This window comes from Myotis lucifugus, unplaced genomic scaffold, assembly GCF_000147115.1.
Source record: "Myotis lucifugus unplaced genomic scaffold, Myoluc2.0 scaffold_730, whole genome shotgun sequence".
Lineage (NCBI taxonomy): Eukaryota > Metazoa > Chordata > Mammalia > Chiroptera > Vespertilionidae > Myotis > Myotis lucifugus.
In genome coordinates, this window is record NW_005871778.1 from 1 (window position 1) to 10,770 (window position 10,770).

The 10,770-nt window shown below is 59.2% G+C and overlaps 2 protein-coding genes and 1 long non-coding RNA gene across 4 annotated transcripts in view; all 3 read right to left on the bottom strand.

Annotated features, from left to right (window-relative positions):
* Positions 1-2,821: 2,821 nt before the first annotated feature.
* Positions 2,822-5,160, bottom strand: LOC106694964. 2 transcript variants are annotated; one of them, XR_002826981.1, is made up of 3 exons: positions 4,948-5,160; positions 3,868-4,173; positions 2,822-3,055 (listed from the first exon to the last, which is right to left on the bottom strand). It is a non-coding gene; the product is annotated as an uncharacterized LOC106694964 (long non-coding RNA). The 2 variants fall into 2 exon arrangements; XR_001346044.2 differs by lacking the exon at positions 4,948-5,160 and having other exon boundaries at positions 3,868-4,290.
* Positions 5,161-5,236: 76 nt separating this feature from the next.
* On the bottom strand, positions 5,237-8,639 carry LOC106694962. The gene is made up of 4 exons (XM_023746769.1): positions 8,512-8,639; positions 7,816-7,924; positions 5,732-6,087; positions 5,237-5,589 (listed from the first exon to the last, which is right to left on the bottom strand). Exons 1-4 carry the CDS (start codon positions 8,637-8,639, stop codon positions 5,316-5,318), a joined length of 867 nt encoding a protein of 288 aa, XP_023602537.1. The 3' UTR covers positions 5,237-5,315.
* A 316-nt stretch (positions 8,640-8,955) lies between these two features.
* WDR11 (WD repeat domain 11) overlaps positions 8,956-10,770 on the bottom strand; it is a 41,107-nt gene continuing 39,292 nt past the window's right edge. Inside the window, exons 27-29 of the mRNA XM_023746771.1 lie at positions 10,099-10,204; positions 9,630-9,827; positions 8,956-9,291 (exon numbers count right to left, since the gene is read on the bottom strand). Coding sequence (XP_023602539.1) covers positions 9,670-9,827; positions 10,099-10,204 — 264 coding nt within the window. The 3' untranslated portion in view covers positions 8,956-9,291; positions 9,630-9,669. The remainder of the gene's footprint in view (positions 9,292-9,629; positions 9,828-10,098; positions 10,205-10,770) is intronic.

Below are 10,770 nucleotides of genomic sequence, written 5' to 3' on the forward strand. Positions count from 1 at the left end.
CTTTTTAAACAGGGGCCAGTTCACTGTCCTCAGACTTTGGAGGGCCGGATTATAGTTTAAAAAAAAACTATGAACAAATTCCTATGCACACTGCACATATCTTATTTTGAAGTAAAAAAACAAAACGGGAACAAATACAATATTTGTATTTGCATGTGGCCCACGGGCCGTAGTTTGAGGACCCCTGCCCTAACTGCTAAACCTAAACCTAACCCTAAACCTAACTACTAACCCTAACCCTGTCCATATCCCTAACCCTAGCCCAGGATAAGGTCTGAGTGACAGGTGACTCCATCTTAACCCTAAACCTAACTACTAACTACTAACTCTAACCCTAACCATAACCGTTGTCACGTTTTTCTGGAACGTCTGTGTCCAGGGAGTGAGCCGCCTTGTTTGCGGGGTTGGCTCTCAGCACCTCCTGTGTCACCTCAGGAATCGAGGGTGTGCTCAGCGGGGGAGGCAGCCAGGCCAGGAGTGTCTGCCAAAGGAGCGGATGGGAGAGCGTCACCTCTCGCTGTGAAAACGGTCCTGGCGCCAGCCCTCCCCTGCCGCGGGTTGGGGTGCAGAGGTCGAGGTGCAGAGGGCTGGCCCTCCCCTGCCGCGGGGTCGGGGTGCAGAGGTCGAGGTGCAGAGGGCTGTGGGCGAGCGAGACCGTCCTCTGGTGAAGACCCTGCCTCCCTGACTAGCGGGCAAACCTGCCCTGGGGGTCTGAGTGCAGAGCAAACACGGACAAGGCGTGGGGGCCTCTTCCTGAGATTGTGGGGGTCCCAGTGAGAACGGCCCCCACCAGCTCCCAGGAAGTCTGCCCACTGGCCCTCAGACGGAGATGCTCAAGTTACTCTCAACAAGGTGTTTTCTGTCCTAAACTGATCTGTTTTCTTATGGGGAGAATACATAAAAGGGGGAAATAGAGACAACACTCCATGCCCAGTATTCCTACAGAAAACTTTAGGGCATACACTGTGCACAGGTTTCATATCCAATCTTCCACTTCGCATAACATCCTGGTCTCTTCCCCATAGCCTTAAATCTTAATAATAATAATAAAATAATATAATGGCTGAGTAATAGTGTCTGGTGGATGGTAACAGCTCTAATTCCTGGACATACAGGCTCCTCCCAAATGTGGAAGTCACTCCGAACGCGGGAGCCTCTGAAATCAGCCTCCGCGGGTCTGGCTGGGGAGCCCTTGCAGAACCAGGAAAACACCCTAAAAGCCACCTGGTCCGAGGCGCTCCATTAACTGTGTCTTACAGTTACATTTTGGTTCGAGTTACATGTTTTAATTCATAAATTTGAATATGATTTAATGCTTATTGAATATTTGTACTTTAGCTACTTATCTTCTTTGCCCGTGACTATTGTTAATTATTTTCTCACTGTTTTGCATGAGCCTTTCACACAACAGTAACGGTAACTCTGTGATACTTTTCACCAACACCTTCCGATGTGCTGATAGGCAGTTTTCGCGTCTCTGTGGTCAGCCCCAATAATCGTTTATTTATTAGCCTATCTTTAAGCATTTATAGGTACAAAGCCCTCTTGCTTTTGTTATTTTTGCATAACTGTTAACTGCATGTGGAACTTATTTGGTCTATGGGGAGAGCTGGGGATTACCTTTAATTTTTTCCACATGGTTGGTCCTAACATCATTTACTGACTAATCTCATTTTCCTCACGGCCTTTACCAGGGACGAGTATTAACTCCACTGGGGTCTGTGGTGGAGGCGTGGGTAGAGCTGTCACCTGGTGATGGTTTCATTTGGTGACTGACATTTTTTCTTTTCCCCCTCAACGATATAATGCTTTTAATACACTTCTTTCTCAGGTGTTCTGGGCTGGATCGACCTGCCAGGATTTCCTGAGAAGGAGCACCCAGGCTACGCACGGCTCGTTTGAACTGAGCAGCCGCCCCGTCTCTCACATTCAGAGTCAGGTTTACGGCTGTTCCCTGGGAAAATGCTCTTTAGCTTTTGTGTTTGCTCTTTTTAATATATTTTTTTTATTGATCTCAGAGGGGAAGGAAGAGGGAGAGAGAGATAGAAACATCAATGAGAGAGAATCATTGATCGGCTGCCTCCTGCACGCCCCACACTGGGAATCGAGCCTGCAGCCGGGGCACGTGCCCTGACCAGGAATCGAACTGTGACCTCCTGGTTCCTAGGTCGACGCCCAACCACTGAGCCGCGCTGCCAGGGCCAAAAATGCTCAGAGGAGCAAACGAGGGCGGTGGAGACAGAGCGAGGGCCTCGCTGGGCCACATTGACAGAAAGTTGATTCGTGGTCGGTCACCCTCTTAGTAAAGGCGTCTGTTCGCTTGGCTGGAAGCAATGGCTTGCACTGAGCTGCGTCCGTCTCCGTTGCTCCCTGGCAGAGGGACACCGGACGTGTGACAAGTAGCTGCTCATAAGAACAGGCAGCAAAGGGTGTGAGCGCCACCTGTCGCTTTATCCCTCGGTTCTCGGTGTGCTGCTGTCACCCCATCTGCGCAGTGCGGCCTCCAGACGGGACACCCTCCCAGCTCCCACAGGGCAGCTGGCTGCGGGCAGCCGTCCACACCCTCAGAAACGAACACTCCCCCGTGTCTCCCCTGAGGCCGGCGTTGGCCAGGACCTTCCAGCAGCTCTCAGTTCAGCCTCTCGCTTCCCGGGGCGTCTTGCTTCGTGAGAAGTCCTTCTAAGACCCAGGGACAAAAGCTCCCCAAAGCGGGAAGCAGATAAAAAGCAATAGCACAGAAGACGAGGCTGCGGGCTTCTCCCCTCCCCCGCCCCATCCTCTCATTAGTTTAAGTTCTGACTGATTTAAACACTTGTTACACTTTCCTGGAAACATAGAAGTTTAATTTGGAATATGGTCCCGGAGCAAAGCTTCTGCTAATGAGTGGGCCTGACTGAACAGGAAGCAAGGAAGAAAATACAAATTTTGGAAGAAAATAAGCCATTTCACAATGTTTCCATTTGCTCCAAATCCAACTTCATTGCTTCAAGGGGCAGCCTGGAAACTCTTCTCATGAAAGTGCAGTAAATACTCCCGGAGACGTCTGTTCTCGGGCCTGCAAGAAACGGGTAGAAATGACAGATTTCCTAGAGCAACTTGTGGGAGATTTGTGTTGGTGATACCTGTTTTAAACTCATTCTTCCCTCCAGCTAAAGCACAAATCATGCCACCATGCAGAACAGAGCAGTGAATTACTGCTTCTTTAATAAAAAAAAGTGTATGTACATTGTCTTTGTGGTTGCGGTTGATGGTGTGTGAATACCTGTGTGCTTTGGATACATTCTGGGATCATTTAAAAAGCTATTGCAAAATCCTTCCTCCCCATTAGAAATTCTGATTTTTAAAGAAAGGAAATTCTGATTTTGCACCATTAATTGGCATTTTCAACATGCCAAGCGCCCAGTTTGAAGTCTACACATAAAACCGAGGCCAGAGGCCTGCACGTAACACGTCCTAAGCAGCTCGTTACACTGATAAGCGTCACACAGTGTAACACGGGCTCCTCCAGGCGCCCTCGCGGCCATTGTCCCGAGTCACCAGGTCACCAGGTGAGACTCCTGGGCTGGGAGCCCCAGGCATTTACCCTCCTGACGGGTCACCCCGGGCCTGGCTGGCTCAGGGGCCAGCTCCAGCCTGCACACCCAGTGGCCGCACACACAGGGTCAGGCGGGAGGGGCAGACTCAGGGACTCGGCCAGGGGGTGGGAGGGGGCCCCAGGGCGACCCAGCACGGCCAGGGCTGGCCTCACCCTTTCCTGAACCCCTGGGTCCCAGCGCAGCCCCTGGCTCTCCCAGGCCACGTCCTCTCCCAGAACCAGTTTCCCAAGAGCGGGCCTCTCCGAATCGAGGGTTTGAGACGAATGCTCACCGCCCTGGCGCGTTGTCTTCTAACAGTTCTCGGCACGAGGGCCCCATCCCCCGCCCGGGCCTGCAGGCGCCCTGGTCTCTGCCCACCGTCAGGGCCCAGCGGCCTTGGCTCTTCGGATGCGCCAGCCACGGTGCCCGCTGCGCGGCTCCTTCAATCCCGGGACCGTTGGGGGCGGAGGCGGCCCAGTCAACAGGGGGACGATGCGCCTGGAGCACCCGGGGCGCGCAGGGCTCGGGCCGGGGCGCGGACAGCCGTCCCAGCTTCAGCTCCTTCTCCTCTCACCGGCCCGGGCGCTCCCATCCGCTTCTGCAGGAGGAAAACGGGCGGAAAGGCATTCGGGCCCATGTGGGCCCAGGACAGGCGCCCGGCCGCCTCTGAGAACGCGGGGTGCGCACAGCGAGTTCGAGGCTCCCACAGCAGGGCTCCTGGGGTTTCACCCCCCTAACCCCCCCCTCCCGCCACCCCGAGGCTGCGAGACCCCGGCCCCTTGCGCTCCCCCTGCAGGGCCCGACCCGGGCGCCCCGTTCCCACGCCCCCAGATCTGGGAGGAGTGGGTGGGTGACTGGGGGTGACTGATGCCCGGCTGGTGAACCTCGAGGGGCGCTGAGCGAGAGGCGGAGGCTCCACAGCCAGGGGCGCAGCGCCATCGCGTGGCCGGGACGTGCGCTCCGACCTCCACGTTGGAGGGAGCAGGGAATGGGGTCCCTTTGGGGAACATCCTGGGCGGCAGCTGGGGGCGCAGGCGCCCCTGTAGCTGCAGCAGGAAAAGGAAGGGGGGGGCCCTGCCTGGCGGGGTCGCCCCGAACTCACAGAGGGAGCAAGGCCCCCTCTCCTGGTGGGGCCGGGTTTGTCCTGGAGAAAGAGGCACATGCATCCGGCAAAGGGCCCGAACCCCCTGCCCTGGGGACGTGCGGGTCCCTGAACACGGCGAGGCCGTTCCTCCTGGAACATCGTTTGAAAATCGTGGTTATAGCTGACGGACAATAGCGACGTCTCAGGAACCCCACGGAGCGACTGGACTTGACAGAAGGGCCGGCCCACATGGCCCCATTTTATGGCAAAAACGTCATGAGCACCTACTGTGCGCCAGGACCCGAGGGGGAGCTGATGGTCCAGGTGGCTGGGCAGCACCGAGGGCGTCCGCAGAGGTGCTGGGCCCCAGATGTGTGACAACAGGGACAGCGAGGTGCTCAGGACGACAGGCCACCGCTGCACTGAAACAGCCATCAGACTATAAAATGCTCGGTAGCCACGTCCTCTAATCTATGAAGTCACAGGTCCTCTATGAGGTCACAGGTCAGGACGACAGGCCACCGCTGCACTGAAACAGCCATCAGACTATAAAATGCTCGGTAGCCACGTCCTCTAATCTATGAGGTCACAGGTCCACAGACCCGCGTCCTCACCACAGGCCTTTCAGACGGAGGAGACGGTCGGTGTGTTGAGTATCAGCGCCAACCGCCCCGCGATCGGGAAGGAGCTGCGCTCCTGCAGGTGCGAGTCCCCCACTGCGATGTGTTGAAAACGCTCCATCCGTCAGAGGTCAGTGCGAACAAGGAGGGCCATGCCCCCCATCCCCATCGAGGGGCCCCCAGCTTTTGTCCGCAGACCCCTGGGTTAGGAAGCCGGGCGTGGGCGGAACAAATGATACAGAAGCAGGTGCATGGACGTTCTGACGACAAACCGGAAGGACAGTCTGGGGTCAGCACTGTGTGAAGGAGCCTGGTGCAGAGGGAGGCAATGGCCACCAGGGGGCCCAGTTCAGCCCGTAAACCCACCCAGTCTGTACACTTGACCCACCTGCTAAGGACCCCAGTCCGAGCCCCACCCCCAATTCTAAACCCAGTCAGACTCATTTCTGTACCTGCCTGGGTCCTGGCACTTGAATTTGCAATGTTGCCGCTTGGGGCAACCCCGCCTGACAACAGCCATCAGCCCGGGGAGTCGAACCTCCCGGAGCTGAACCTGCCGCCGAAGCTCAGCATCGGGGTCCTTCCAGGCCTCCACCCGCCGTCCATCCCACTGTGACCCGGGGTCACTCCTAGGCCAGCAGGGATGGCACCTGTTCCCACCACCGGTTCCACCGGCGGCAGCACCACAGGCCGCGTTTTGGGGTGGCTGGGAGCTCAGGGCTGGGTCAGAGGTGCCGTGTGGCTGGGTAGGAGCCAGCGTGGCAGGCTTGCGGGGTGATGTCAGAGCTGGCACCGGCAGGGAACAACTCTGTTGACAAGAAGATTAATCAGACAAACGCGGTGCCCATCAGTTACCGCCTCCTCCTCGGGGGTCAGCTCCAGTCAAGCCTTTGCTAGGTTTTTTTCCAATCTTTTTAAAAGAAAGCTTAATCCTCTAACAAGGCAGCCAGCACCCAGCTCATGGCGTGCCAGGGGGCAAGTCCCTGCAAGCAGGTTCTGGGAAGGGTTCCTGGAGCCGCGGGGCCTCGGGCTGGCACAGCCGAGCCGGGCGGGCCTCCTACCTGCACAGACCCAGCCCCGGAAGCTGGGCTCGGAGCCCCCACCAGGGACGCCGCTGCGAGCTCTCCTGGTCGCTCCCTCTCTGCCGCCCACGGGTGAGCGTCCCTTGAGGGGCTGGCAGTGGCCACGCTGGGCCTACACCTTCCCTCATTTCACATGTCCTTTCTCCAACACGCCCGCCCCACTGTCCATTATGAGACGTGGCCTCATCCTTCGTCCGACAAACACACTGGCCTCTTCTGTGCCAGCGACACAGGGTGGAGGAGTGACCTCCACATGCCAGGCCCTGGCCTTGCACAGGGGGCGTAGAGGGACACGGCAGTGAGTAAATACACGCACGGGAGCTGCCTGCGCCTGGGTGGAGGCCTGGAAGGGCCTGAGGGGCAGCGGTTTGGGGAAAGGCCCGAGGAGGGGAGCTTCGGAGAGGAGGGCGGGAAGGTGCCTGGGGAGGGACAGGAATCTGACGTGCAGGGAGGGCGGGGTGCTCTGCGAATGTCTGTTGACTGGATAGAAGTTCTGCTTCCAAGTTCTGCTTCTCTTGCTTCGTGTGAATTAGAGTCTTTGGGGGACTCGTTAAAATGTAGACTCCCAGCTCCACTGATTCAGGAGGGGCCCAGAAAGCTGCATCTGAACCCCCCCCCCCCCCCTCGGCTGCTGCGGTTGGTCCTGCCTGAGGCTCCGGGCCTGCCCAGGCAGCCCTTCCCTTCCAGCTGCGTCTGCCCACAGCCCCCTCCAGGCAGCCTGCTCAGCCTGGTGCTGCCCTGCCTGCAGCCTCCGAGGTGTGAGGCCTGAGAACGCCTCAGTCCCTCTGTGGGCCTCCCACCACCTGCAGCCCCAGCCAGGCCCAAGGAGGACGTCCCGGCTCTGCAGTCTCCGGGCACCGGGCTCCCAGGCCCAGGTCTCTGTCTGGCACGCAGATCCTGGGCCTCTGCACACCTCCCAGGGCTGGGAGGCGGCAGCAGAGGCACAGTTGTCTCTGAGATGCTGGGGGCCCTGGGGTCACACATTTATAGGAACCCCCTTTCCCGCTGCACATGGAGGGACCAACCCAAACACTCATGCCCCTCCCACACCCATGGCCCTGGGCTCCGGAGCCCCAGCCCCGGGAGGAAGCGTCCTCAGGCCTGCTGGCTGGTCCCCATTGGGGTCGGGCTGACAGGCCTGCGCATCCCCAACCTGGGACCACGGCCTCAGCAGCCCTGTGTGCAGAGGCTGTAAGGCCACATCGAGTCCCCCCTCCTCACTCACCAGGGCCCAGTGGGGGGGGGAGGCTTCTCACTCAGGGGCTGGTGGCTTCTGGGCGCTGAGCCAGACAGATGTTCAGACGAAGGGCAGCTCCCTAACCGGGAGCTTCAGGGCTGCGGTGAGGCCACGGCCTGCATGTCCCGGTCCCTGCTGCCCCCTGCTGCCCGGCGCAGGCTGGAGCGCGGTGCAGGCAGAAAGCAGGAGGCAGAGCCACGCTGGGAGGGTCTCTTACCCACGGGAACCTGAGGCTCGGAAGGGGCAGGGGTCGCCCCCAGGCCACACAGCAAGTCTCTGGGTAACGGCTCTCGACAAGGAAGACGCTGAACGGGCAGCACCCGCCTCTCCGGGAACGGGCTGGCAGGCTGTCTCAGCCCCACGTGGCCCTCGAGGTAGGAAGTGGATGGGGCTCCGCCTGGCGCTCAGTCCCCAGGGCGTCCCATGCTCTAGAGGAGGGGTCGGGAGAAGAGCGGAACCTCTGAGGATCCTGCGCAGCGACAACTAAAGCAAGAGGAACACGAGGGGAAACGCAGGAGTGGGAGGGACCACCTGCTTCCCTCTCCACGTGGGCAGGTCGGTGCCGCGAGAACGCCGACTCCCAGGCGCCCAGTGGGCTGGTCGGAGCTTCTGCGGAGAACAGACTCCCTCCAGGTGGGTGGGTGGAAAGTCGACTTGAGCGATGCGGGCGCCGCTCCGGGGGACAGAGCCTCCCTGGGTCTCGGACGCGGGCGGGAGTCCATGCAGACGTCACGGCGCAGGGGTTGGATTTTTCCAGAGCCACCTGCATCCCCCCCCGCCCCCCGCCACCCACTTGGCACCTGTTCACTGAGCTCCAAGCAAGTCCCCTGCAGACGAGCCAGCTGTTCTCGGGAGCCGGCTGTTCCCGCTGGTTCCCGCCCTGGTGGTGGGTCCGGGGGGACAGACCGTGGACCTGAACTTGCACATGAAGTGACTCAGCGGAGGGTCACTCGTCACGCTGTACCCAGCGCCTGAGGGGGACATTCGGGTGCTCGACGGTCCACAGCGCAGGCCTGGAACACGCACCCGACGGCCCTTCATGGATCCAGTTCCTCGCGGAGGAGACAGGCAGAGCTGGGATCCCACCTGCAATCCCACCTGCAGGGGGACACACACCTGGGAGGGAAACCTCGAGAGGCGCCCTCCTCCTCACTCTGGGAGCCACACGCCGAGCCGCTCCGGGGACGAGCAGAGGCTCGGGGTCCAGGCCCTCGGTCCTGCTCCGAGCCGCACCCTCGGACCTCAGCCTGGGTTCTCGGGTTCGGCGCGCGGCCTGGACTTCGGAGGGTGGGCGGTGGACGGATTCCTGAGGAGCCAGCACAGCACCCGCCTCAGGCACAGAGAACACAAAAGCCCGGCCGGGATTTCCTGTTTATTTCTCATTTCTGTACGTGATGGACATTAAAGTCTCAGCAATCATTTACAATAGTCACATCTCATGTTAAGAACACAAAGACAAAACTAAAGCATGAAGATTTCAAAAAGGAGGTTCCCATAATGCGTCACAGGAGTTAAAATGCAAAGATCGAAGACCCGGTAGTGGAACCGCTCGTACAGGGTGGAAGTCCCCGCGGGCCTCCGCGCTGCAGCACGAGGCAGCCCTGCCTGGACTGGGGCACAGGTGTCCAGGCCAGGACACAGGAGCTTCGTGACCTCGGCACTGCTGGCTGCGTGTCGTCTGCATCTTCCACGGCTGAGTATAAACACAGGCACAGCACAGAGCTGAGAACAGGTCTCACAAACTCACTACAGGTTTCCCAAACATCTTTAAATGTCATCGATGAGAAAAGTAATTCAGTTGCTTGAATTTTAAGTTTAAAAAAATTAAGTCTTTCCAGGGACTCTTAAAGCTCTCTCTACCACTAAAGCATAAAGTGGTGTCTCTCTCACAATCGGAGCGCTCACGCTGTTCTCGGAGACACAGCTGTGCACAGGGGCCTGGGGAGCTGGGGAGAGCTCGAGGACCTGGAGCCAAGCGTCCATCAGCCTGGGCTGTCACCTTGACCACGGCCCGACCGATGCCCGCCTCACCTGGCTTGCGAGGTCAGGTTTCCTGGCGCCTGTTAACCTGTCACTCTTCAGCCAGTTCCTGTTTGGGGGATTGCAGCTCATTCAATAAATCTCTGCCAGCGGCTCCAGCTTTTGAAGCGAAAAGAACTGCTCCCTGTTTAAAACCGAGGCTCTTCAAGCTCCGGGCGTAGTCTGCGTACACGGCGGAGACGAGTCTCTGTGAGCCGCAGTCAAGGAGCTGAAGGCGGCAGGGCCCAGCCCCCGCCCCCAACACCCAGCTTCCCCCGTGGGGGAGAACCGGCTCCTCCCACCCACAGGCGCAGAGGCAGTGAGGCCACTCCTGGCCTGGCGAGGGCGTTCCCACCCGTGACCTCCCCACACAGCACCAGCAGAGCCCCCCATACAGCCCTGCCCAGGCGGCGCGCCCGAGAGGGGTCTAAACCCACTGGTCCACTGCTGCCTCCTCAGCATCACCACCGGCAAAGGATATCTGTGTCCGGGCCGACCTCCAGGGCCCCGTACTGGAGACAGGCCTCCACGAACAAGGCGGCTCGATCGAAGTATCTCATGCTGCTCGACAGAACACACAGGTCAGGCCGTCACTCACGGCCGCGCCAGGCTCACCGGCGCCTTCCTAAGCCGGGCTTCCGAGGAGAGGAGGGCACCGGGCCCTCCCCCGCGCCCCCTTCCACTAACACGGAAGAAGAGAGCAGCAGCCGAGACACAGAAACCTCCAGGGACGGGACAGCAGGCTGCACCGCTGTCCACACGTACCCTCTCCCTGCACTGACCTCCCCCGCCTCCTTCCTCTGAAACACATGAAATTTCCATCATGGGTCATGGGCACCGCTCCTCAGACTCTCAGGGCGACCCTCCCACCCCCCACGCTGTCCCCTCCCCACTGCCCTCGGGCCTGCCCCTCAGGTGCTCGACTCAAAGCTGAATGTGCCCGAGCCTCTAAAGACTTCTCCGTATTCTTCTTAAAGAGGCACCTGTAGGTCTGACCAGGACAGGCAGGAATAGAGCACAGCTCCCAGAGCAAACGAAGGGTTAATAGACATGGCCCTGCCCTGGCCGGTTTTGCTCAGTGGACAGAGGTCGGGCTTATAGGCCAAGGGATCCCGGGTTCGATTCCAGTCAAGGGCACGTACATTGGAATGCA

What these genes read in the sequence shown, in the direction of transcription:
- LOC106694962 (XM_023746769.1), bottom strand. Translation starts at nt 8,639, where the DNA reads ATGAAGGGCCGTCGGGTGCGTGTTCCAGGCCTGCGCTGTGGACCGTCG. An exon ending in CACTTCATGTGCAAGTTCAG is followed by an intron (nt 7,925 to 8,511) that starts GTCCACGGTCTG and finishes CCGTTCCCGGAG; the next exon opens with AGGCGGGTGCTGCCCGTTCA. An exon ending in AAGTGCCAGGACCCAGGCAG is followed by an intron (nt 5,590 to 5,731) that starts GTACAGAAATGA and finishes CCTCTGCACCAG; the next exon opens with GCTCCTTCACACAGTGCTGA.